The sequence below is a fragment of the Manis javanica genome, chromosome 10 (assembly GCF_040802235.1).
Source record: "Manis javanica isolate MJ-LG chromosome 10, MJ_LKY, whole genome shotgun sequence".
NCBI lineage: Eukaryota > Metazoa > Chordata > Mammalia > Pholidota > Manidae > Manis > Manis javanica.
The window spans coordinates 95,464,086-95,491,250 of record NC_133165.1 but is presented as its reverse complement, the minus strand read 5'-3'; the positions used below and the strand labels follow the sequence as shown (position 1 = coordinate 95,491,250).

The 27,165-nt window shown below is 36.9% G+C and overlaps 2 protein-coding genes across 10 annotated transcripts in view; both read left to right on the top strand.

Annotated features, from left to right (window-relative positions):
* FGD6 (FYVE, RhoGEF and PH domain containing 6) overlaps positions 1-10,487 on the top strand; it is a 106,387-nt gene extending 95,900 nt beyond the window's left edge. For 5 of the 6 annotated variants that reach the window (XM_073213639.1, XM_073213642.1, XM_073213638.1 and 2 more), the window contains 4 exons: positions 555-679; positions 3,294-3,422; positions 4,248-4,396; positions 6,114-10,487. In XM_073213639.1, the coding sequence (XP_073069740.1) occupies positions 555-679; positions 3,294-3,422; positions 4,248-4,396; positions 6,114-6,150 (440 nt within the window). In that variant the 3' untranslated portion in view covers positions 6,151-10,487. The other variant, XM_073213643.1, reaches the window with a different exon arrangement.
* A 726-nt stretch (positions 10,488-11,213) lies between these two features.
* The window catches only part of NR2C1 (nuclear receptor subfamily 2 group C member 1), a 45,880-nt gene continuing 29,928 nt past the window's right edge, over positions 11,214-27,165 (top strand). The window contains exons 1-4 of one of the 4 annotated variants that reach the window (XR_005062583.2): positions 11,214-11,872; positions 14,066-14,282; positions 21,365-21,436; positions 25,367-25,597. Coding sequence is in view for 3 of the 4 variants with exons in the window: in XM_037023054.2 (XP_036878949.2) it covers positions 14,223-14,282; positions 21,365-21,436; positions 25,367-25,597 (363 nt within the window). In the remaining variant the exon portion in view is untranslated. Of the gene's footprint in view, positions 11,887-14,065; positions 14,283-21,364; positions 21,437-25,366; positions 25,598-27,165 lie in introns of all 4 variants that reach the window. The other 3 variants (XM_037023054.2, XM_037023056.2, XM_037023055.2) reach the window with 3 other exon arrangements.

Here is a 27,165-nt window from a genome sequence, read left to right as displayed (position 1 = left end):
GCTTCATTATTCTCCAGATAGGTGATCTAATTTCATAATTCTCTGCTTTTGCTTATGCTGACTTCTCTTCATGGAGTGTTCCTATACGTGTTTGCTTCGCAAACTCCTACTTACTTAATGGCCAACTCAAACGTTTTTCTCTTCTTAGCTTTCCCTGAACCTCTGCAGTCAAAAGGAATTGCAGCATCTGCTTTGTTCATTGTAATACTATTCTGGCATGTTGTTAGATTCTTTTTTTTTAATCAGGAGGAAAGTGTTTTCAATGTATTTTTTAAAGTTGGTAGTACCTTAACATGTTTCACAATTCTGAAGGTGCAAAAGAGCAATGCTTTCACATTGTGTGCAGTTGAAAAAGCATAAAATCATAGACGGTGGAAAGTCGTCCTCCTATTCAACCTCCCGCCATTCATCTTCCTTGCCCAGGCACCTCCGTGTCTTCAGTTTCTTAAGTATCCTTCCATGGATATTTTATGGAACAATGTTTACTGATTTGAATTAAATTGACTTGCAGAAGACTTACCATTTGCTACATTAGTGCACCTGATTTGTTTTAGATCGCCAGCATTCTCCTAAGATCGGATCTCCTGGAAATCACAAATCTTCAAGTGCCTTATCATCGGTCTTACATAGTATTCCATCAGGGAGGAAACAGAAAAAAATCCCAGCAGCTCTCAAAGAAGTAAGTGTTTCCATTAAACTTATAGCCTGATAGAGGCTGAATTATTCATAGGCATAGAATACATTATTTTTCTTTCATAAAGTAAGGTGTCATTTTCCACTACTATTAATTCATACATTTTAATACTGGTGGTAAATTGTGGCTGGTGCCTCAGTCTCTTGCTTGGTCTCCCATATGACCTGAGTCATTTAGAAAATGGCTGTTGAAAGGTTATGGGGACATTTTGTAACAATGTTGGAAAGTAAAGATAATTCAGACACATGTAAATTTTTTAAATTACTTTGAGGAGACCTCCTTACCAGAAGAAGTCTGTAATAGTCTGGGCATTATGTTAGCATTTACTGATCTGCATGCATGCAGTGGTTGGTTTTATATACAGTGGATACCACTGATAGTAGGTTGTCTTTCCTTTACACTTAAGTTTTAATTTAAAAGTGGTAATAGCCTAGACAGTTAGACCTGCCAGTGGAGTACTCGACAGACACTGATATCCTATCCCAGTTCCTCAAATTCAAGTGTGCAGTCAGCCAATGTCAGGGACCATACAGCATTGTAGTTCTGGCCAGCCTTATTTTCATGAGTTCATTAACTAGTTCCGTCTGTGCTAATTTTTTTTGCCAACAGAACAGAGTTTTACATTTTTTTCTCTTGCTGAGTTACTGTGGAGGTGTTCTGTCCTGGAAAGTGGAAGCAAACAAGTCTAAAAAATTGACCAAGATCATGTTTCTTTTGTAAAGTTGGGTGTATCCTTTCGTGGCAGTTGAAATACTAGGAAGTGATTTATAGCCAATCGCATGAAATAGTAAGGATAGAACTCAAAGTTCTAATTGCCATGTGTCATTTGGAACTAGTAAAGCCAATTTACTGAGCACCTCTCAACTATCTCTTCCATCACTTAGATCCTGAATCTGATCTCCTTTCAAAACTTTAAGGTTCTTAACTGAAATCTTACTCATCTCCCTGTAATTTTTTACCTCTCCGTGCTGAATTCATAGTTTACAAATACAATTATTACCTTTGCTCCCCTTTTCAGTCTAGACTCCCCAGCACTGGTTACAAAACTATAGTGTAGACTAGATTTAACCTGGAGTCCAATCCCATTTTGTGTATCTCGCCAAGAAGCCATACAAACAGGCCTTCCACTTTCAAACCTCTACTTCCTGACAGGAGCCATTTCTTCCTTTACTGGTTTTCAAAATGTCCAGAGAAGCAACAGCACCTCCTGGGAACATAATAGAAACACAAATTCTTAGGCCCTGCACAAGGTCTGTAGAATCGGAAACTTTAACAAGCATCTTCAGTGGCTCAGATATACTAAAGCTTGGGACCACTGCTTGCTCCTTTATCGTCAGTTTGGGAAATCAGTTTATCCAGTTTAGTGCTATGGAAGTCAAAATACTCCCCTCGGGAAAGTGTATTTTGTTTTTGTTTTTTTGAGGGAGGTGGAATTCATGTAACATTATAATAAAGCATTTTGAAGTATACACTTCAGTGGTATTTAGTGTATTCATAATTTAGTACAACTGCTATATTGCTCTAGTGTCAAAACTTTTCCATCACACCATAAAAACACCCTGTACCTCCTTCCCCATCCCCACCACTCCCTGATAACCACTAATCTGTGTTCTGTCTCTGTGTACTTGCCTATTCTGGCTGTACCATACAAAGGGGTCAGTTATAAGTATGAGACCTTTTGTGTCTGGCTTCTTTCACTTAGCACAGTGTTTTTGAGCTTATAGTAAGTACCAACTTACTTTTTATGTCTGGATAATACTCCATTGTATATATATATATATATACTGCCATTTATCCACCCATGGGTTGAGGGGCATTTGGTTTATTTCTACCTTTTGGCTATTATAATGCCGCTGTACATGTTTGTGTACAAATTTCCCTGTAGACATATTTCCATTTGTCTTGGGTATATATCTAGGAGTGGAATTGCTTGGTTATATGGTTAATTCAGTGTTTAACTTTTTGAGGAATTGGGAAGTTCTGTTCTTATTCCAGTAATGATCAACATTTTTAAAAACCCCTCTGTTTTAGAATTACAGTCAGAGCCTTAGTACCTTCAGTAATAGCAGGCTGTGTCTCTTGAGTTGGGTTTGATTTATATTCTCAATAACCAAATCATTGGAAGCAATATTTTATAATCAGGCGATTAAGCTGGTTAACATCAATTTTATTATCAAGATAATAGAGGACTATGTATGTATGACTATTCAGTATTATGATTCATCTTATATGGCTAATAAACTAATTCCAAAATATTAGAAAAGAGGAATGTACAAAATATTTTGAGCAATGATAATAACAATATAAATGCATTGTAGTATCCAAATATAAATAAATTTTAAGTGAAATCCCATTTGAATATAAACATTCTAGTTTTTTTAAAAACTAGCTGGCAACCTTACACAGAATGTTATTACTTTATAAAAATTTACTTGCACCTAATCAACAAATATTTCCAATTTAACATTATTAAATTTCTGAAATGTTATGTTATTATGGTCATTGCTTTCAGCACCAAGGATCTAAAACAATTTTGTTATTTTAAATTTTGTGTTTTGTCTGAACATCATTAAACTATGTATGGGGTTTGCTTTTATAGGTATCAGCAAACACAGAAGATTCTTCTATGAGTGGCTACTTGTACAGATCAAAGGGCAATAAAAAACCTTGGAAACACTTGTGGTTTGTCATAAAAAATAAAGTGCTATATACATATGCCGCAAGTGAGGTAAGATCTGAAATCTAAGGATGAGTAATTTTGGGGTCTTGTTTTATCATGCCAGCTGGAAATAATTACAGTATTTGTTTAATCTCTTTGTTTTGGACATGTTTCTTGCTTTGCTTTTGGAGAGGGAGGTGGCGGTCCTGTTATTTTTAATGTAAAAAGTGGCCTTGCTTTGTACCTAGAGAGCTCTCACTCAAAAATGTTAGGAATTTTCTATGGTTTTAAAATACAAGTGTTTGGTGTCATGTGACTACTAGTTCAGTAAAGGCAGAGCTTCCTATCCTTTCTGCCCAGCTCCCTTGCGTGACTCTCCCTTGACTGTCCCCAGATTGTACTGATCAGGCATCAGTGTAAATCAGATAGACTTTGCTGGCTGTTTACTCTAAAACTGCCCTTTCCTCCTCTTGATCACCCTGTGTTCCAGCGTCTTATGAAAACCACTGCTCTAGGAGCCAAACTTTCCCTTAGTGAGACAGAGTAAACCACCTATCTTTCTGAGCTATGTTTTCTATATCCATAAAATGAAAGTTACATAATTACCTTCTATGGCTGTAGGGAAATATAATGTGAAATTTAGTGGATATTTGGCTACCAAAATACCTGTTTTTATTGGAAACGGTCTAGCACAGTGTCTGATTCTTGGGGTATGTAGGGAGGGGCAGTTCAAAAAATATTGTTGAATAAATGAAAAATGAATAGGTTGCCAGAATTATCATTGTTTTATGTATGTATATATAAAATTAAATTAGAGCTATGTATATTAAGAGCTCACAAATCTTAATTTTGTATCATTTTAAAAACTCATCTTCCTTTGTGTCTTTAAATTAGGACGTGGCAGCTTTGGAGAGTCAACCTTTACTAGGATTCACTGTCACTCAAGTCAAAGATGAGAATTCAGAGTCTAGAGTATTTCAGTTATTGCACAAAAACATGTTATTTTATGTATTCAAAGCAGATGATGCTCACTCAGCTCAGAAGTAAGTAACTTAGACATCTTTTTTATTTTATACATGAGATTTCAAGTTGTTACTTTAAATGACTGACTTTAAAATTACCTACATTCATGCATGGGGATAACTAAGAATTTAAAGATCCAAATAAAAAAGATTAACATATTTTTCAAACTCTTTGGAATTGTTTAAAAGATAGGTAAGAGTATCTGGAATATTTTCAGGGGGCAGAGAGGAAAAGAAAACAGGTAGCTCTGTCCAAAATATTTTGTCTACACGTGACTTCTAAGGAAGCAGCCTGATTGCTGCTCTGCTGAAAGGAATGGAAGGAGGTATTTGACCTCTCCTTCAACAAGGGAAAGAATCTTCCCTTCAAACATTCCAGGACCTTGGCGATCCAGTGATTCACTTGTGCCGTGGAACAGCAGGAGTTCAAGCAGCTGCTTGCAAACTTACTTCTTTGGAGAAAAGGTCAAACACATTAAGAGGGTGCCATGCTGTTCCCAATGACTGAACAGAAAGAAATGGGTATCATTTAAGATGGTAAAGGCTGAAACAATCTCTTCAAAATTCCAACAGGAGTATTTATTTAAATGTCATGAGGTTGCTTAACAGAGAGAAGCATATCTCTGTGAAATCAAGGTCCTTTCTGAACAAAACCTTAGTTCACCCCTCTTTCATTTGATTTTTATTTTGGACTCACAAAAAAATATATTATTGTTTTCATGAGGAGGTGCTCATACTTTCTCAATAAGCTTAAAAAGTGCATGCAGATAAAGAATGCTTAAGTAAGCAAGGCTTGTCCCTTCTTAAGGCAGTTAGAATTATGTACCAGAATTATATATGCTCCTGAATATTAACCAGGTACAATGTTACAAATACTCTATAGACTTTTTTTTCAGTCTATGTTAGGACATCCAGCTGTGTATAACTATTACCCCAAGTAAGTCCTTTAGGGTATTGAAGAATATTAAGAGCTATTTTATTATGGTGTAACTTAGGCCATTTGCATTTAAAATTTAAATTTTTGAAGATTTTAGGCTTGAAATTTGAGCTAAGTCTTATAGGCTTTTACTAATTAATTGAGTGATTTAAAATGTTCATATTAAGTTCAGAAACAGTTACACTACTAGGGAGGTACAGAGAGACTATCTCCAAGTGTCTTTTGAATTAATTGCATCTGTATATATTGTCAGGTAAAACTTTAAGACTGAAAGAATTCTGGAAAGATTTTTATGAAACCCTGAGACACTTACATTGCATGCAAAATTTTGAACAACTGGGAGTAAACTAGATGCTTGATTCCCTTTCATTGAAAATATTTGAACATGTCTGGACTGTGGATGCCTAAAGAATTTCTGGTTGGTAGAGTTAAGGGAGAAGGAGACAAGGACAGAGCAAGTGTTCCTAAAAGCAGAAAGGGGGTTGAAATAAAGGCCTTTGCAGATATACCCACTTCCAAAATGAATTAAATGGGATCATCAGGTCTTCCATAGTGTTTTTACATGAAATGCTCCCTTCCTTACACCTCCTAGAAATAAAACATGTATTTTTCAGGCGATATTTGGGGCCAAAGTACCAAATAATGGGTAGTTCGTATATCCAGACTTCTAGTTTGCTATAAAAAAGATCTTAAATATGCTGTTGGGTAATTGTATCTACAGGCACAGCTATTACCTATATTATCTTAACATATATTGGATGATTGCATTTTACAAATCTAACAAATTTCTCTTACTAATAGGTGGATAGAAGCATTTCAGGAAGGCACAATATTGTAGCAGTATTGGTTTCATCTCTTCTGTGATTCCAAAAGGGTGGAATTTCATCAGAATGGAGTAAATGCAGTACAAAAAATTTTATATAAATGAACACTGCCAAAAGAAATCCAACCAAAATATTCATCAAGTATAAAAAATAATTTTGTTAGGTATGAAATAATTTTTTTAATGTTTGTTTATTCATATATGTTATTTATTAAAATGTTGGTGTTTACTTAATGGTCAGAATTATATCTGAGACTCACACTGAATTCTAAAGTACCTTTTCTGTAGAAACCAGAAAGTTTGGACCCAGTCCACACTGTTTTCTCAACGTGTTTTACAGTGTTTCATTGTAACATTTTCACTAGTTTCTGTAAATAAAAAACACACATCAAGGAGCAAATTTCCGGTCAGTGTTTGGTGTAGAAATTATGATTATAAAATGTATAACAAAAAAAATTAATGTCTTTGAATCAATAAACTTAGATGAATGTTTGTATCTTTTAATGGAAAAACAAATAGCCAATTTCTACCTCAGTAACTGTGAAATGAAATTCCATTAAGTTATCTAAAGCATTTCTACTGTTATGTAGCTCTTTTGGCATGAGATAATATTACATCATCAAGGAGTTACAGCAAAGGGAAGAATCTGAATTCTTTAACTGAACCTATGAGTAGGAAAGAGGATGTTTTCAATTGCAGAGGAACACAATAATGTAAAGGCCTTTACATTAAATCTATCTTTTTTTAAAAGCTACCAGTTCAACAGAAACTATTATGATTTTTTTAAAAAGCAAAATATGACAAACATTATATTACATAATGTCCTTTGATATTGTGTTCTGAGCTCAAGTCAATGGTGGTATTTGTATCTTAAAAAATGTTTATATTTCCCATAATATTTCCGATAATATTGTGCTTTTAAAAATCAACTGTAATTACCATATCAAAAAGGCACAAGTTCTAAGCCAGTATTAACTGAAATTGTATAATACTAGTTTTTAAATACCACTTTGTGTTATGTTCTCCCTGGTAATTAAAACAAATCCTTTACCTTTAGCAACTGTCAGCACACTTCATTAGGAAAGATTTACATTCACACTTCTGGTGCACTTTGTACATAAAATTGTTGATTTGTAAAAGAAAAATGAAATTAATACTATGATTACTAAAGTCCTTTATGTTCATGATATACATTTATTGACTGAGCCTAAATATAAATTGTCTTAAAAGACAAGGTTATTCATAAAATATTTCATTAAAGGGCACTAGAATTTTCCCTTCTGCTTTTCTGTAAACTATTTCCTAATTCAGTGTGATAGAATTGCCCAGAGAATTACTGAGTGCCTTTCTGAAGTCTTTTTAATGTAACTTGTTGCGGCACCAAATTATTCACTAAATCTAGGCTTGGCTGCTGGAGTTTTTCTGGCTATTTCCTGCTACTGAATCATTTAAACCCTGCTATATAACTTTATGCACCATCCTCACAAGTTATCTCTCTAGTCTTCCTGTTATAGCAGGTAAACAGATACTTCTTTGCAACTCACTAATTTTAATCAAGGTGGCACAAATAAGGCTACCATGTTAAAATCCATGCAGGTTTTGTTGTATCCTTTTTGAAGACCAAGGTCATATCTTATGAAGTGTTTCCTTCAGTTTCATTTTGCAAAATGACAAAATTATTTGGAATTCCTCCCCACCTTTTGTGCTGTCAGCCATCTGACTACATGACTTGGCTTAAACTGCAGAATTTAAAAACTATCAGCCAGACTATCCTATCTTCCAGTAGTTGGCTAAATCAATAACCAGTTATAAACCTAAATAGAAAAAAACACTGCACAAACTTTTAGTAATTCTCCTAATTACATGTGGAAACTCATGTACAATTGTACTAGCTTTTGACTTAGCCCTGTGGAGGGCTTTGAAAACTTTATACAACTATAAAATATAGCCTTTTGAGGAAGCTAACAAATTACCACCACCACCCATCCCCATAAAGATGTTTTAAATGTGGAACAGTATTTCCCCCTTATCAATCTTTGTAACTTATTAAAGCTGATCCTTTATTTATTTAACCTGGGAATTCAGTGTCAACTGAGAAGCCTAATTATATACATTTTGTTGTAAAACTCATTTATAAAAACATCTCTTGATAGCTAACTTTTAGAGAAAAAAATGGTGTTGGGTGCATTCTATATATGAGGACAAAGTATAAATAGTACTAAATCTTAAAATACTGTATTGATGAAACTGATAGCATGTGCTTCAAACCCTTTTCAAGTATCTCCTTTTATTCACGAGGAGGAGAAAGAGCAGTTGCAAAGCTAAGCTAGAAATGCTGCTGAAATAGCCTAGACAAGAAAGATATGCCAGGTTAAATTTAGGGGAAGGCTGGTGTTATTAGTATGTGGCCCCAACCAGTGTTCCTCCTCTACCTTTGGTAGCTCTAAATGTAAAGGACCCACTAGAATCCTAGCAAAATGAGAAAGGTTTCTTTGGCATCATTCCGTGTTTCTGAACTTCTCTCTAACCTCTTTTCCCATTGTACCTGGTATCTTCCTATTGTCCTTTGCCAAAGATTCTTAATTCTGTCTTATGCAACCAAAAGCTTGCTTCTTTGACTCTGCAGTAGCATTTCTTAAAGTGAGATCATCAGAGCAACTTTTGTTTAATATAAAGCAATGAAAGAATTAATTGAAGAAGACAATTTTAAAGTATAGTTTTGTTAGCCAAGTGTACTTATTGGGTTGGTAGAATATGTCCAGAAATAGGGAAAGCCTGCTATTTAGTAATTTAGTTTGTAAATGTTATCACAGCATATGTTGATACATCTGGGAGGGTGCTTCCATTGTACTCAGTTTTTGAAGTTTGAGACCCATTGTAGTCAAATGCTGTCACTGGGATTTCCAGAGAGTAAGTCCTGTTTATCTTACTATACTATAAACTCCTTGAAGGCAGATACTCTAATACATCAGTTTCTCAAAAAATGCCCCATATCTTTTTAAGAGAAAAGTATGTGTTGAAATGAATAGGTGGGGTCATCAGGATTCTTGTCATCTACAACTCTTAACACAGTCCCCCAAATTCCCTCACTATAACTCAGACCTCCTCTTTCCACTGTCCTGGGAGACTGTATTTGCAATTATCTGTTGGATAGCTATACACAAGCCTTTGTTTAGCATTTTAAACTTTACTTAATTAAAAGAACTCACTGTTTTTTCATTTGAATCTATTTTCTTCTGTAGTGGAAAAACATCATTCTAGGTTCCGGAATCTGCCTCCAGGTCTCAAGAAGACCCTCTACAATTGCTCATTTCCCTTCCGTCTCCGAGGCCCTTTTCTTTCCCCATCATCCCTGGCTTAAGTCCTTGTTACCTCTTCCCAGTGATTGGAATCTTGTCATTCCAATGCCTTCTTTGGGTGGTCCCATTTTAAGTGCTTCAGAAGCTAAGCTCTAATCTAGTTTCATCCCTGCCCTTTTACAACCTTCATTAGCTTCCAAGTGGCGTGGCATGGAACACTTTTCCTCAGGTTTCACACACTTCAGCTAACCCCAGTCCAACCTTTCTCCATTCACACAGTTATTTCTTTTTTCTCACCCTCTCCTTCATCTCCGTTTCTGCCTATCTATCCAAGACTTCTTTGTGACGGTCGATCCAAGCCTTTCTCCCAAATTCTGCTCTCCCTCTCCTCCAGACTACATCTACTCTCCCTTTCCCTTGCAGCCCCCATAGCACCCATAGCCCTTAGCTTTATAAACAAAACTTTCTTACAGTGCTTACCACATTCTGTTCTTGAGAACAGCAACTTACCTTGTTCATTTAAGACTCCCTCTTAGCATTTGGCAGAGTGCCTTTGCATGAAGTGGACACACTCAGTATTTGTGAATTAAACTATTTCAGATGGATTCCTTTCTTTTTTAAGTGCCTCCAATACACAAATACCACTCAGGAGTCTATGCCATTTTTAATGTTATCTTCTAAAGGAAAATCTTTATCTGTGACTTATTCCCATTTAAGAGAAGAGATAAAAAATTTACAGTAGAATTTTTTTGTTCGATAAAGGTAGTAGGAAATTTTCAAAAAGCCTCAATATCAAATTCTTTTTTGGGAAGGTGGGGGAGGGATTGGGGGGGCATTTTTCTTTTTATATGAGTTGGTCATAGTGTGTTAACCCATCTTGAAGAGCTGTTGTTTTCTTAAATGACTTACGAATTTATAGAAACACTTTTTACTTAAAGTGATACTAGTTGTATCTTATTGTCCATATAGAGATATAGATCCTTTATTAAAAATTAGCATTGTAAATAATGTTAATATGTATTATATTTATGCAAAATAAATATACTATATCTACTTTTTGGTGTGATAATGTCTTAAACCATAATTTTTTTTTAAGCATCACACATTTAAAGAACTACACTGACCTGTTTTCCTGAAGCATATTTGGGGGAAGCTCTTCTTCACCCGTAGATGATGGTCCTAAAATAGCGTCACTTCCAAATTTTAGTAAGTCAACTTAAGTGAATTAATTGGGCAAGGGGTAATCACAAGCATGCATATTACGCACTGAGAGTAGAGAACGGTCTCAGATTTTTTCCATTAGACCTATGCTATACTTTCTTAGCTTTCATCTTTGGACCACATGAAGGATTTGGGGGAGGTGGGGCTGCCTTAAAACCACCAGACACAAAACATGATGCTAAAAGGAAGAGGGGGACTGTCATAGAATGAGGCATATTTCCACTGCATGCCCTTTTTCTGAGTCCAGCTGTCTAATTCCAGAGGAAAATGAGAGAGATGTTCTCCTTCCATGCGCACCTATGTCTTTCTGACCTGAATCTGCTTTTCTAGTGCTGATCAATACTGAAGAAATTTCGAGAACCCCTTCTCTTAAAGTCCAAACCACACAGTGCTTTGTACACAGGGCAGTTCTTCTTGCCATAGCAGGTGGCCACTGTCAGAATGTGATGTTAGTCAATGCCTCTTTATTTCACAAATCTTTATTGACCACTAGGCGTTGTCCTATATGCTTGGGCGGCATACACAGCTTAATTAACAAAACATAAAAACAGCCTTCTGGAAGCTTACATTCTATGGAATTACAGTCTTGTTCCATTTAGCCATTATACCTGTTTATTTACAAGAGTTTGTAAGAAATCTGTCAGTATACAGGATTTTGCCCCCGCTTGTCTTTTTATTTAAAAGGGAATTTTGCTGGGATCTAACCAGATTTTTTAGTCCTCTCATAAACCTTAGAGTCTAAGACATAGGCCCAGTTTTTCCGCAAGTTAGAAACCGGACTGCCTATAGTTGATTAGCTTATTTATTATTACTTAAATCTGGAACATCGTTTCACAATTTCCTTTAACGACCGCCTTTGGCAAACTGGATGCCAAGTGCGCCGGTAGCGTTACGCAGCTCTAACGGAGCAGTTTCCCTCCAGGTAGATAGGGGGCAGTCAACTTTTAGAGTCTTTTCCCTCCAGCCAGGGTACGTCACGACCTACACCCAACTTCACTAATGCGCAGGCGCGGACGGAAGCGCGCACCGTGGAGCCGAGGGTGGGGTCACGAACTCTGACCCCCCCAAATACACAAATCTAGAAACTTCTCTCCCCCACTTCTCTTTACCCTGCAACTTTCTCCAACCTGTTTCTTCTCGGAACCCCCAAGCAGCCGTTGCAGCGGGACCGTCCGGTCTATGCCCGCTGCAGGACGTAGCTTGGCCGAGAAGCGCCGGTAAGAAGTGCCAGGTGGGGAAAGTAGCACCGCCGTTGCACCCCGGGGAGGGGGCGGGGGTGTTCCTCTATCCCAGCCACCAACGGACATGCCACCGATCCGCCCGACGCCTGCGGGCTTCGGCCCATCGACGGGCCCGTCGGGCAGTGCCGCGGAGGGCTGCTGGGGCTGGGCTGGGAGCGCGGACGGTGACGGAAGCGGCGGGGCCCCGAGAGAGGCCGAGGCCGGGGTGCAGGGCCCAGAGCCTGGCGAGGGGCGCGGGACGAAAGTAGGCGAGCGGCTCGGTTTGCTCTGCAGCCTTTCCCGCGGCGCCTCTGACCTTTCACCTGCAGGAAAAGCTTCCGTCTCAGGGACGCCTCCGCTTCCCCCGCCACCCGGAGCCGCGCGGCGCAGCCAGGCGGGGGGCGCTTGGGGGGCTCGGTTGCCCGCGGGACGGGGGAGAGCCAGGAGCCGAGGCTTGAATCCTTCACCCGGGGCCTTTTTCTAATTCTCACGCTTGCACAGGACGGACGGAGTAACGCCCTCAATTTTTATGACATATAGTGAGAGTGGCCGCTGCGTTTGGACCTGTTACCTTTGGGAGGGGGGGAAAAGGTGGTTTGGGCATGTCCAGGTTTCCAGTAGCCTTTTTGTTGAGAAACTGCTTCCAGACTCCTGCAGATCGCGTTTTACTGAGTTACAAATTGTCAACAAGCTGTAATAGCCTTCATTAAGTAGGGCAGCCTGTTTAAAAAATAATACTGGAAAAGAAAAGTGAAAGACTTGAAATTAAGGCTGTTGAGTTTTTGTTTCTCTCATGTAAATAGGCCTTCGATGTTTGAGATTTTGGTTGGTTGGTTGGTTGGTACACGATGATTATTTTAAAATTTTGGTTATTGTCCAATTGGTAGACTTAAGAGATGATTGTTTACTTTTATTATAAAGTGAATTGTATGAAATGTAACTACATCATTCTTTGTAGGGATATTTTCATGTCTTTTGGGAAAGGTTTTGAAGGAGGCACAAAACAAACACTCCCAAAATACCTACTGTTTGTGTTTCTGCTACACAAAGTTTAATTTCTATCCTTGGGGATTAGAAAAAACAAACAGCATCTAATAGAGTTAGTAGTATAAATATAGCTCTCTACCTTTTTTGAGTCATAGGACCCTCTGCAACCTCTTAAAATCTTTATGAAAGCTTTGAATCTTCTCTCCAGACAAATATACCTTTAAGTAAAAATTTGCATACAATATTAGAAGATAACATCTGTTAATTTAACAGCTTAACAGCTTCAGTGTTCATAATAAATGATGGACTCATTAGAAAGAGTGGATTAAAAAAAAACTTAAACTGAGAAAGGTCTGCTGGAAGTTAAATGAGGGAGGAGGAGCTTGGAATGATATATTGGGAAATAAAGAACATCCTAGTTTGACCTGAAGAGAGTCCCCTTTTGGGAATGGTAGGAGATAAAATGAGACCATAAGGAAGTCCGGCTATAAAGGAACTCTCCTTTGTTCATAGTGCCAGGTATGTTACAGGGACTTAATAAATACTGAAAAATACACCAGGAGAATAGCTGAAACTTTATTCTTTAGCCTTTAAAGAGATGCTATGGTTCTGAAACTGAAAGAGCGTTTCAGTTCCGTAAGCATCCTGAGATAGAGCTGCTTGTCAGAGGTGCTGACCCAAAGATGGTTTTTCACTTCTTGGAACTTTAAGTATACACAAAGATGGTTCTTACCTTCTAGGGGCTTTTCATGTACGCAGTTTCATCTGTTAAGTATACTTTCAGGAAACTCAATTCTGGAAGTAGCTGAAATTTACCAGAAGGTAATTTAACTGGTAGGCCGTAGACTGGCCAGAGGAGGTTTTATGAATGTGAAATTCAGCATTTACTATCATTTGTAGTGTGAATGAATGTGCACTTCTGTTTGCTGCTGAGGGAAACTTTAACTTGCATCAGATTCTTATGATGTTTGCTCCACCCAACTGGGGGGAAAAATCATTGTTTTATATCGTATTTTCAAGTTTCTTTATGCCACACAAATACATGTTTCATCATGATTCAGCACATTTTGTGTATACAAAATTGAAATAAAATCATCCTGAGACTATTCTTACCCTCACTTTACCTGATAGACTATTCCTGTTTTCCTGTTTTGTTTGGTTTTGTTTTAAATCTGGCAACTAAATTAATTTATTCACCCATAGATGGCTCTCAACATGAAGTTTGCAAAATACTGCTTTGGATGACAGCAGCCTGCGAATGGGAGTGGTTGGGAAGAGTAAGGGGAAAGCTGATGCTGGGAAAAGAAAATGAACTGTATCTGATGTAGTCAAAGGAGCAGACTTAAAATTTTGAACCTGAATGAAAGAAGGATGGCACCACTATGCCATCTTCCACATCAAATCCACTTCCGTGGGGACGGTATGTAGAAATGAGATGGAGGTAAATGTGAGAAAAATAAAAACAAATGTAGGACCGAGTCTCCTCTCTGTTATTAGCATTAGAGTAGTGAAGGCAGCATCTTCTGCTTTTTGCTTTGTCCCTTAGGCTGGTAAAAACACTTAATCCTTCAATGGCTAACTCAGACGTCTCTTCCCTAAGCTTGTCCCATTGTGGTTCTTCTGTGGTGTTGAGCATTGTGTTCATTCCTCTAACTTGCAGGGAATACTAATTACCTGTAAGACTCTGTTAGCCCTTGGTACATATATTTTCACTAACACTGTATTTTTACAACAGCTTTTTAAAGTAACACTGTATTGAATCCATTTCATATATGAGGAAACTGAGCCTCAGGTTGAGTGACATGTAGTCATGTGTTTAGTTAACAGTAAATATGGCATTGGAACTCTAATATATTTACTTGAGATTGAGGGCACTCGACTACCTGTATAAACTTTCAGAGGTTGGTTGAAAAACTATAGTTCTTTTCCTTAGAAGTCTATTTTCACAGATGGTCATCTAAACAAGATGAGGGCAGGGTGCTTTAGAAGGTAAATGGGCACAAGGTACAGAGGGCTATAGAGAAGGGAGTGCTTACTTTTCTGATTACAGTAGTAGATAACCATTCAAAAAGCATAAAGAAGAAAAGCAGTAAATCTCCACCTAGAAAAGTCACTGTTAACATTTGAGAATGTTTATTTCAGCCCTTGCATGTTTTGCATAATTGAAATCAATGTTAACTAAAAAATTCTTAACCTTTCAATTAGTTTGTCAGCATTTTCTCATCATCATTCATATTTTCCTTCTACATGATTTTAATGAGAATTTTTGCATAAATCCTTGTCCTATGGCTTTGCTAAAGCATCACCTTCTCAGTAAGGCCATCTCTGTCCTCTTTATTAAAAATTGCAAATTCACCCCTGTCCCTGCTCTATTTTTCTCCAACATTTGTTGATATGTATTTTACTTGTTTATTGTCTGTTTCACCCCACCAAAATACAAACTTCACAAGGGAAAGTTTGTTTTAATACTCTGTGCTTTATCCCTAACACCTAGATAAACACCTGGTCGGTAGGAAGCACTCAATAAGTTATCTGTTGAGTGGAAGAATAGTAAATTATTGGGTCAATGAATATGAACATATGTAAGGCTCTTAATACACACTGGCAGATTACTTTTCTAAGAAGGTTATAATAATTTAGATTTCTGTCAGTAATATATAAAGAATGTCTGGTTTACCTCAGTTTTGGGAGTTAAATTTAGTCTCAGGAAACAAGCATATTTTGATCTAGTGATTCCCCTGGCATACATGGTAGACAGAGAAAGCATTAGCAAAGATGTGGTAACATGAAACAGCAAGGTAAATTCAAGGATTTACAGCTAGTGTGTATGGCCAGCATGTAAGGTTTAACAAATGGCACCTTAAATCTTTGGAGAATATTAAGAAGTGGAATAATATTAAAAATATGTTTTAGAGCACTCTGGCAGCAAATTTTTTTTATTTTTTATTAAAGTCATTGATATCTAATCTTAGAATGGTTTCAAATACACAACACAGTGTTCAGCGTTCACCCATATTATCCAGTCCTTAGCCCCTCCAGTGCGGTCACTGTCCATCAATGTAGTAAGATGTTAATAGAGTCATTAACTGTATTCTCCATGTTGTACTACCGATCCCGTGACCACCCTATATTGTGATTGTGAATATTGTGCCCTTTAACCCCCTTCTCTCTTCCCTACCCCTCCCTTTTGGTAACCACTAGTTCTTTCTTGGTGTCTGTGAGTCTACCTCTATTTTGTTCCTTCTGTTTTGCTTTGTTTTTATACTGGCAGCAAAATATTAAAGTAGCAATTAAGAGAATGTTACTAGACTTAGAAATCAAGAAACTTGGAGACTGACCAGATTGATTATAGTTTGGATTGTCCTCATGGACACAGTCACCCATGTTGATGGCAGGAAAGGGACAACATTGTCAAAATCTTCAATGAATCTTGAAACAGAAGTTAATGAATCATAATAATAAAGCCACTGGAAACTGGTGTAATTGATTTACATGAATCTCAGAGGTGTGGGGGAAATAAGCAGCCTTGTTTAGAGACTTGCAATATTAGTTGTGTCCTGGAGATCTGTTTATTATTATGCCATAGCTAGTATACATATAAATACAAGATACGTAGTTTCATGCTCATTTGCCTATTGTCTTAAGAATAATTTCTTTTAAATTTAATATGTATCTCTTTTCCCTATCACTGAATTACTCTTCATGAGACTCCTCATTTTTTAGCTTTCTTCTAAAGCTGGGAATAAAATCTGAACTAGTAGCCCAAACTAATTTGATTCTTTTCAAACTCTGTCAGTAGCCTCTCCCCATCAAGAAGATTCTGTATATCAGTACATCAGGGTAACTGGGATTCCCTGTTATCTTTTGGTTTGATGAGAAAGTACAACAGTCTTCAATCCTTAAGACTCCAGACCTTAAGGCTTTTACCTTAAGGATTGCAAAGCTGCCTTGCTTTCGCTCCTTATTTACCAGTTTACCTTTTTACCAACTTAAGAAAAAAATGTTTGGTGTGTTTGAAAAAAATTCAACCAAAATTAATTTTATATTGTAAATTCCCTAGAAACTTTGGAGGTTATTTGAAACAACATAGTTGTGAAACTAGCCATTTACTAAAGAAATCGCAAGGCAAGAATTTGGAGAAGAATCTTGATCCAGAAGTAGCCGAAAGTACATCTCCTTATATATTATTTTATAAGAATAAGTGGGTTTTTTCCCTTCTTTTGGGATTTCTCCAACTGACAACAGAAAATTGGAGAGTTGAAGATTTCTGCGTCTCAGCAGTAGAAGCAAATTGAACTGGCTAATAATGACTGTATTAGTAGCTGTGTTTGTGCTGGTCGCATCTTTGGTAAATAGGCATTCCGTAGACGGAAGCTGCCAGTCATACAGTCACACTGACCTTCCTTTCTCTTGTCAGTACTTAATGCAAGAATAAGCACGTCACATAAGCTGGGCTGCTCGGAATCCATTACCAGGGTTTTAAAATGAATTAGAAAAGACTACTTTCCTTTCTTGGTATTTTACTACAAAGTTGAAAATAAGAGGCTGCATAGAATAAGAACAGAGTCCTGACAGCATCAGTGACCCTAGCTCAGGGTTTTTTCAAGGTCAGCTGTACTATAGTCCTAGCAACGTGTATTCTGTCCCTCTCTCCTCCTCTTTTTCTCTTTTTTTGCTTAAACTAGCAGTCTTTGAGCTTTTATCATAACCAGAGTGACTAACGCACACTCATAAATTACCTGCTTTCATGCCCAATGCTATTTTATTCTCACCATTTCCCCTCTGCTAGTAATTTTGTTTATCAAAGTTAATAATAACTGTCCTCTGGAAATTCTGAATTTTAGTAAAAAATTAATAAATTTGAATAGGAGTTGTAGTTAATTTAGATAGTCTGCCTTTTTTTGGTAAATGGTGAAAATTTTTTAAATGAACAAGATTCTATAATGTATTTGAGTTATTTCATGGATGTGTTTATATATAAACGTATTATATTCCTGGATAGTTTAATGAGAGAAATAGGTAATGATGAAAATTGGATTATAGATTTTACTTTATATCATTGTCTTTGACTTCCTAGACTTGAGTCTTAAAATAAATTAATGAACTGGCTTGACAGACATTTAATAGGCTTTACAAGTAGGATATGATAATTAGTTTGAGGTCACAGGGGAAGATATGTTTGGTTGAACAGGGGTCCAAAGGGGGAAGGCTGTTCTTAATCTGTCCTTCTAGTCAAACCTTTTTTCCAGATTCCTCACTTGTGTTCTGCTCAACACAAATTGAGGTATATGATCACTGAAGCAAATATTCTAAAAACTTGCCCCGAGTATTTTCTAACCAGTTTGGATTATATGAATCTATAAAACAAAGGACATAAACTCTGGACTACTGCTGTAGTGCAGAGGGTTTATATAGAGAGGAAGAGAAAATTGATGTGTTGGATCACAAAACAATATATGTTAACATATGTATGTATATATTTTTCTGAGGAGGGTGTGTAGCTTTAGTCAGATTCTCTAAGGAGTCTGTAACTCCAAAAAAGGTTGACAATCTGTTGCAGTTTCCTGCTCTTTTCTTCATAAACAAAAAAAAAACCCCTGGATATCCCTGAATTCAATACTCAAGAATGCTATTCCAAGAATGTTAACATTCAGCTCTTTCAGCTTGTGTTACCTGTAGCCTTGCTAGTGACAAAGGAGACAGTCATGACCTATACATACACGTGCCTCCCACAGGATGCCCTCATCATCTTTGGTCTCTGGCTAAATAATAGTTGATTTAGTCTAATTGTTAGCCTGAAGACTGGTCCAAAGAGGAAATGTTCTTAATCTGCCTTTCTGGTCAGACCTGTTCCCCAGATTACTGTGGTTTGGGACTGGGAAATGGAATGCTGCTGTGATAGCATGGAGATTTGAATTCAGGTCTAATACTCGTGTACTTTTAAGTAATCAATGATAAGGTATAGAAGTAGTTAATCCACCTAAGTTTTCATTATGAAGTAGCTTCATGGAGTAGAGTGTGTTGGTAACATTGGTGTTGATTTTAGGATTTCTGAGAAATACTCCTTTTCTGTAAGCTTTTTTTTTAAACCTTTTAATTAATTTTTGTTTTAATACTTGTAGTTAAAATTTTAAAGGAACAAGCAACTTAACTCAGTGAGAAATAAGTCTCTGTCCCCTATATCTCTGTTCCAAAACTTCCAGTTCTTTTCCCTGAAGTTAGTCACTGTAACCATTTTCTTATGTGTTCTTCCAGGTAGTTTTCCCTGTCTCTTGGTAGTATTTTAAAGCTTTCTTTACATAGATCTTGCACATTTCTTACTAGATTTATGCCTAATTGTTATGAGCTGAATTATCTCTCCGCAAAATCATATATTTAAGTCCTGAGCCCCAGCATTTCAAATTGTGACTCTATTTGGGGATGAGGCCTTTAAAAAGATAATGGTGTTAAAATGAGGTCATTAGGGTGGGCCTTAATCTAATATGACTGTTGTTCCTATAAGAAGATGCGATTACAATACAAGCATAAACAGGAGAAAGACTGAAGAGACAAAAGACAGTCACCTGCAAGCCAAGGGGAGAGGTCTCAGCAGGAGCCAACCATGCCAACAGCTTGTCTCAGATTTCTAGCCTCCAGAATTGTGAGAAAATTAAGTTTTGTTGCTTAAACCACCCGGCCTGAGCTACATTATGTCTGCCTTAGCAAACCAATACAGATTTTGGTACTGGGAGATGCAGCACTGCTGTAACACAAATATCTAAAAATTTGGAACTGGATAGAGGCTGTAAGATATTTGAGGTGCATGCTAGAAAAAGGAATCTAGATTGCCTTGAAAAGATTGTTGGTAGAAATATGCATGTCAAAGGCAATTCTGGTGAGGGTTCAGAAGGAAAAGAGGAAGAAAAGAAAAAGCTGTTGTCAAAGATAAACATGTCATCATGAACAGAATGTTTATTGAAATACAGACCTTAAAGGTACTTCTGATGAGGTTTCAGATGGAAATGAGGAACATGTTATGTATTGGTAACTTGAAGAAAGGCAAACTTTGTGATAAAGTAGCAAAGAATTTGTGTTGTGTTCTGGTCCTTTGTGGAAAATAGAACTTGTAAGTGATGAACTTGGATATTTGTCTGAGATTTCTAAGCTAAGTACTGAACATGAAGCCTGGTTTCTCCTTGCTGCTTGTAGTAAAATGTGAGAGGAGAGAAATAAATTTAAGAAGGAATTAAGAAAAATGGAACCAGAACTTGAAAATTTGGAAAATACTCAGCCTATCCATATTTCAAAAAAAGCGAAAGTGTTTTCTAGAGAGACTATGCAAGGTGCAACTGCACAACAGTTTGCTAAAGAAATTACAGACCTGTTATTTGTGGATCCAGCCACCTATACTGACTGAAGCCAGAACAGAGATGGGGTAATCCAGGAGAGATCTTAGAGGATGGCTTAGATGTTAGGCAGCAAGAGTTTTGAGAATTTTATACCAGTCGAAATTCTGCCAGGTTGGAGTAAAGGGGATACAGAGGGGATGAAATGAAGGAAAGCTCTGGGGCTTACAGGATTCTACTGGTGGGACAACAGAGCTATGCGGTTTTGAACATGTCTTATCCTTCAAGAAATGGGAAGAATGACCCCAAAGATTGGTCAGTTTGGCAGGGCAGCCAGTGCCACGATGGTCCTGAACCCACAGGCCTGGGAGACAGCAGTGTCCTGGCTGGTTCCCAGGAGGTTGGGGCCACCGCTTTTCAGTCTAGTGAGAGAGAGTTGAATAATCAAGCTAAATATTGAATATTGCTTATTTCAACTTCTAAAAGTAATAAAAAGAAAAAGTTCAGATAATTTGATAATATTAATTATAATTACAGAATACTACTGAACTTATGACACATATGATAAAATCAGGAATAATTTTTGTATTTTAAAGTACCTGATACAGAGAAAAAGCAAAAGTCAAAGTCAGTCCTTTAGTCTCTTACAGGCTCTCAAGTCAATTTGGAGACAGTTTTACATTCAAATTACCCTTAAGATATAAGAAATTGCCCCTAATGAAGGACAGTCACAGAATTCTAGAGAAATCATTTGACCTTTTAAATGAATGTAATTATTTTGTGAGTTTTTGCAATATAATGATGAAGGAGCATTAAATGGCTACAGTGATGTTTGTTTACAGAGGGGCTGCCCTTATTTTAATAAATTGCTCCTTATCTGTATCCGAGTTCTTTTTTAGGCTTCAGTATCTTTGAAAAGTGAAACTGGCATTGATTAGTTTTGTTAGACATTTTCAAAATATCTAAAAGCAGTGAGAATAGTTTTATGAACCCTTCTATAAATCTTCAGTAATTGTCAGTTCATGACCAGTCTTCTTTATTTCCTCTCACCCCCACCTTCCCCAACTGGATTATTTTGAAGCAAATACTAACGATCATATAATTTCATTTGTAAATTCTTCAATAAATATGTTTTTGTGGACATAATTGTGAAAAAAAATCTTTTTATTTTTGGCAGGACATTTTGGCAATTAACATGGCAACTATAGAAGAAATTGCACACCAAATTATTGAACAGCAGATGGGAGAGGTATGTCTAGTTTATAGTTCATTCACTGATTGACCAAACTTATGGTGGTTCTCAAGGTACAGAGATAAAAGGCACACCCAACTTTAAGGAAGCTTTAATCTAGTTAGAGGTAGTTGAATAATCCGATACTTACAATATAATATGGCAAATGCTGTGATAGATAATTGTATAGGGTGCAGTGGGAGCACAGAAGAAACAGCTGATGGAGAGTTGTGGGTGGGGTATGAGGACCTGGTCAGGAAATGTTTTTGGAGGGTGCAAACTCTGAGACTCGTCTTAAGGGACCAATGAGAAGAGATCTATGTCAATAGACAGATACTCGTTTTTTTTAACACTTATGCCCTATTCCTTAGTAAGAGGTACCATAATCCAGAGGTTTTCAAAGTACCTTCTAGGGACTCTTTCAGAGAGTCAGCAAGGTCAAAATTGTTCTCATTATAATACTGAAATATTATTTGCCTTTCCACTATCATTCTCTCACAAATAGAATTTTTCCAGAGGTTATGTGACATGTAATGATATTATTATATGATGAAACGTGTCAACATTTAAAAGGTATACATAATTCAGCGAACCAATGTTTTTCAAATACCCGAGCATGGTGTTATTAAATTATAAATAAAGGGTCCATTCAAATTGCAGGATAGACCAATAGATTTTAATATAATTTCTGATTTTACTTTTATACAACTTTTTTATTGTAACTTTTGTAAAACCACTTGTCAAGTTTTAGTGGAGTATCAAAGAATAGTTGCACCCTACATGCATCTAGTACTCTTCTCTAAGAAATAAGTTTGTAGCCATTAGACTTTTATTCAATTCACAATGAATATTTCTGATAGAAATAATCCAAAATAAAACTTAAAACAGTTTAAACTTTATGTGGTAAATTTGTTATAGATGAAATGATTAAAAGTCACACCTTATAGGTATCATTGAAAATTGCAAACATTGTTAGGGAAAATGGAGAAAACGTCAACAGTTAAAAACTGCACCCAGAAAAGTAGGACATGATAGTAATACTGGTCAATAAAGTAAAACTCAAGTGGCAACAGCTATCATGAGTATAGTCTGCTCTAGACAAAAACAGGTTGGTGGTTCAGAACTTTGTTGTAAATTCTGTGTAGAAAAGAATCTTGAAAATAATTTCAGGGACATGGAAAACAGTTAAAAACAAACCAAAGTTGCCATTTTAAAATTGAATCAAGGAATTATATTGGCTTAATGAGTTTACTCAGATATTTGCTTATTAAGATCAAAAACCCTCAGTGCTGGGTTCTCTTTCTTTTTTCATGAACTTGTTCTTCCCCAGACTACTTGATCTAAATATATGGCAATTCTGTCCTTCGAGTTGCTCAGGTCAAAATTTCATAGTCATCCTTGACTCAGATCACCTCATATTCCATACCCATTCCATCAACACATCTTGTCACCTTTCCTTTCATAGAATATCCCAAATCCAATCGTTTTTCACCCCTAGCATGGCTACTATCCTGTTCCCAACTAGTATCTTTGCCCACATATATACCCAGATATTTGAGTGATAACATCCTTTCTGGGCTCCCTTAATTCTGTTCTTGAACACTGACATACTAGTCTTCATACTAAGTGTAGAATGATCCTTTTTGATAAAGATCCTGCAACTTCTCTGCTTCATAAACCCCCTCCAGTGGATCTCCATTTCACACAGGAAGAAATGCATAGACTTCATATGGCCTATGAAGCCCTACATGATCTGGCTCCTGCTGTTGCTCAAATCCTATCTTCTACTATAATCCCTCTCTTCCACTATGTTTCATTCACACAGCGTTCTTGCACTATTTGTCTCAAATATATGGAACACATACTTCCTGCTCCACAGCTGTTTATGTTCTGTTTCCTCTACCTGACATGCATTTCTCCTAGCTAGCCCTAAGCCTTGGTCTCTTATTTCACTTAGGTCTGTGCAAAAATGTCTTCTCCTCACTGCTGTCATTCCTTCAGTCCTTCAGACTCTTTATTTTTCTTTGTAGCACTTATCACCATCTGACAATATTTGCTTATTTCTTTTTATTGAAGTGTACTTGATATACAATCTTATATTGGTTTCAAGTATACAACACAGTGGTTCCACAGTTATCCATATTATTAAATCCTCACCCCCACAAGTGCAGTTACTCTCTGACAACATAAAAAGATGTTACAGACTTACTTAATTTTTTGTTTTTTTATTTTTTATTTTGGTATCATTAATATAAAATCACTTGAGCAGCATGGTTGTTACTAGATTTTCCCCATTATCAAGTCCCCACCACATACTCCCTTACAGTCACTGTCCATCAGTGTAGTAAGATGCTATAGAGTCACTACTTGTCTTTTGTTCTATACTGCCTTCCCTGTGCCACCCCCATGTTACGTGTGCTAATCATAATGCCCCTTATTTCCCTTCTCCCTCCCTTCCCACCCACCCTCCCAGTCCCTTTCCCTTTAGTAATTGTTAGTCCATTCTTGGGTTCTGTGAGTCTGCTGCTGTTTTTTTCCTTCAGTTTTTGCTTTGTACTTATGCTTCACAGGTGAGTGAAATCATTGGCATTTGTCTTTCTCCGCCTGGCTTATTTCACTGAGCATAATACCCTCTAGCTCCATCCATGTTGTTGCAAATGGTAGGATTTGTTTTCTTATGGCTGAAGAATATTCCATTGTGTATATGTACCACATCTTCTTTAGCCATTCATCTACTGATGAACACTTAGGTTGCTTCCACTTCTTGGCTATTGTAAGTAGTGCTGTGATAAACATAGGGGTACATAGGTCTTTTTGAAACTGGGATCCTACATTCTTAGGGTAAATTCCTAGGAATGGAATTCCCTAAGGCTATTTCTATTTTTAGTTTTTTGAGGAACCTCCATACTGCTTTCCACAATGGTTGAACTAGTTTACATTGCCACCAGCAGTGTAAGAGGGTTCCCCTTTCTCTGCATCCTCGCCAGCATTAGTTGTTCTTAGTCTTTTCTGTGTTGGCCATCCTAACTGGTGTGAGGTGATATCTCATTGTGGTTTTAATTTGCATTTCCCTGATAATTAGTGATGTGGAGCATCTTTTCTTGTGCCTGTTAGCCATCTGAGTTTTTTTTTTGGAGAAGTGTCTGTTCATATCCTCGCCCATTTTTTAATAGGGTTATTTGCTTTTTGGATGTTGAGGCATCTGAGTTCTTTATATATTTTGGATGTTAACCCCTTGTCGGGCATGTAATTTACAAATATATTCTCCCATACTGTAGGATGCCTTTTTGTTCTGCTGATGGTATCCTTTGCTGTACAGAAGCTTTTTAGCATGATGTAGTCTCATGTTTTCATTTTTGCCTTTGTTTCCCTTGCCCAAGGAGATGCGTTCAGGAAAAAGTTGCTCATGTTTATATTCAAGAGATTTTTGCTTATGTTTTCTTCTAAGAGTTTTATGGTTTCATGACTTACATTCAGGTCTTTGATCCATTTTGAGTTTACTTTTGTGTATAGGGTTAGACAATAATCCAGTTTCATTCTCTTGCATGTAGCTGTCAGACTTGTTTTTAATCTGCCTTTCCTCATTAAAATAAAAGGTTTATGAGAAAAAAAGTTTTGTTTTGTTTATGGTGTTCTAGGGCTCAGTGTTTGGCAAGTAGAATACACCCAATGTATATTTGTCTAAATGGAAGGTGGGAGGGAAAGGGAAAGAAGGAATCAAACTAGTGAGGTCCACATGTTCTTACTATTGTAGCTTTATTGCACAGTTGTTATTTCTGTAGATTAGGCTTTCATAGAAGTAGAATTGCTGGTTTAAAAGATTTGTATGGAGTATATATGATGGTATGCTTTTCTAGCTTTGTCTAAAGATATGAGAAAATTGTGTCCTTAGAGAAAAAAAAGATTTGAGTTTAATTGATGATTACTAATTTAACATGATTGTGTTAGCTTGTTACAGAGCAGCAAACTGGCCAGAAAATCCAGATCGTGGCAGCACTTGATCATAATACACAAGGCAAGCAGTTCATCCTGACAAATCATGATGGCTCTACTCCAAGCAAAGTCATCCTGGCCAGGCAAGATTCCACTCCAGGGAAAGTTTTCCTCACAACTCCAGATGCAGCAGGTGTTAACCAGTTATTTTTTACAACTCCCGATCTGTCTGCACAACACCTCCAGGTAAATAACTGTAAAGTGTCTTTTCATCTTGCACTTGAAAAAGTTAAAATGCATATCATAAATAGAAGTTCTGACATTAAGACTTTTGTCCTGTATTCTGTAGGAAAAATCTTGTATAAAATTCTTTGCAGTGCATGTTACCTACGAAGACTGCCCTCTCCTATGTGTCACTATGCCTTTCCTAATGCACATGTAGTTTGGAGAGTTCTTAGTTGCAGTAAGATCCACTCTGACTAGTTTGACCAGGAAGGGATTTAATAAAGGAAATAGCTTAAAGAACTATTGAGAAGGCTGAAGAAACAGGTCTAGGTCAGGTTTCCAAGAATAACTAGTGGAGCGCACTGCAGACCTGACTTCTAAGTGACCTGCTGCTTCTGCACAGTTAGGAAACTGCCAAATCAGGAATGTTTTCTCTAGCTGTAGCTCCAGGACCAAGCTGCCTGGGCCTTGAACAAGAAGCTGCCAAGTCAAGAAGTCAGTGTTACAGATCCCAGCTTTCACTTTGCTTCCTCTGTTGTCAGTTACATTGTCATCGATGAAGCAAGCAGTTTACCCCATGATCTGCTTTAACACTGGAACCCAGTAGTGTAGATTAGCTTTCCGTCATTTTAATTTCACTAGTTATATATTATTTTTCAAAGAGCCAGTTAAGCCGTTTATATAACACCTGCTTATGGTTAGGTATTTTTACTGCAGCTTGCTATGATTGAATACAAATCCAACAAAGTCTTAAGCTTACCTTCAGAGACTTCTGGAAGGAGTGCCTGCTTAAAATTGTAATCTATATTTTGTGATGAAAAACTGATGAAGGAAAATTCTTTTCAGGATTGAAAAACTCCTAATCCATAAAGTATAAAATTTTGCCTATATATCCTAGTAGATTATATTATTTCTCCAGTTACATTATTTATATTATTTAAGAAACTGCTTAAAGTAATAAATGGGTAAGATTTATAAGAAATTTATTTGATCAAGACAAATCACTAAAAATGTAACACATATCTATTTTTTAATAGACTTGATTTTTTTAGATCCATTTTACATTTACAGAAATAATTGAGCCATTAGTACAGTTCCCATATGATTTCCCAACTTCTCACATAACACAGTTCTTCCTATTAAGATTTTACACTAGTCTGATATATTTGTTACAGTTAATATTGATACATTATTAATAAAATCCATAAGTATTTTTGGATTTCCCCAATTTTTACCTAATCCAATATCCTTTCTTGGTTCCAAGATGCCATATTTAGTTGTCCTGTCTTCTTAGACTCATCTTAAGCTGTGACAGTTTCTCAGACTTTCCTTGTATTTGTTGACCTTGACAGTTTTGAGGTGTACTCATCAGGTATATTCTAGGTTGTCCCATTATGGGACTTTGGCTAATGTTTTCCTCATGGTTCAACTTGGGGTTGTAGGTTTGGGGAGGAGGATCACAGAGGTTCAGTGCCATTTTCATCGTATCATATCAAGCGTACTTATTATCAGTATGTTTTATAACTGGTAATGTTGACCATAACCACCTACTGAAGTAGTGTGTGTCAGATTTCTCTACTATAAAGTTA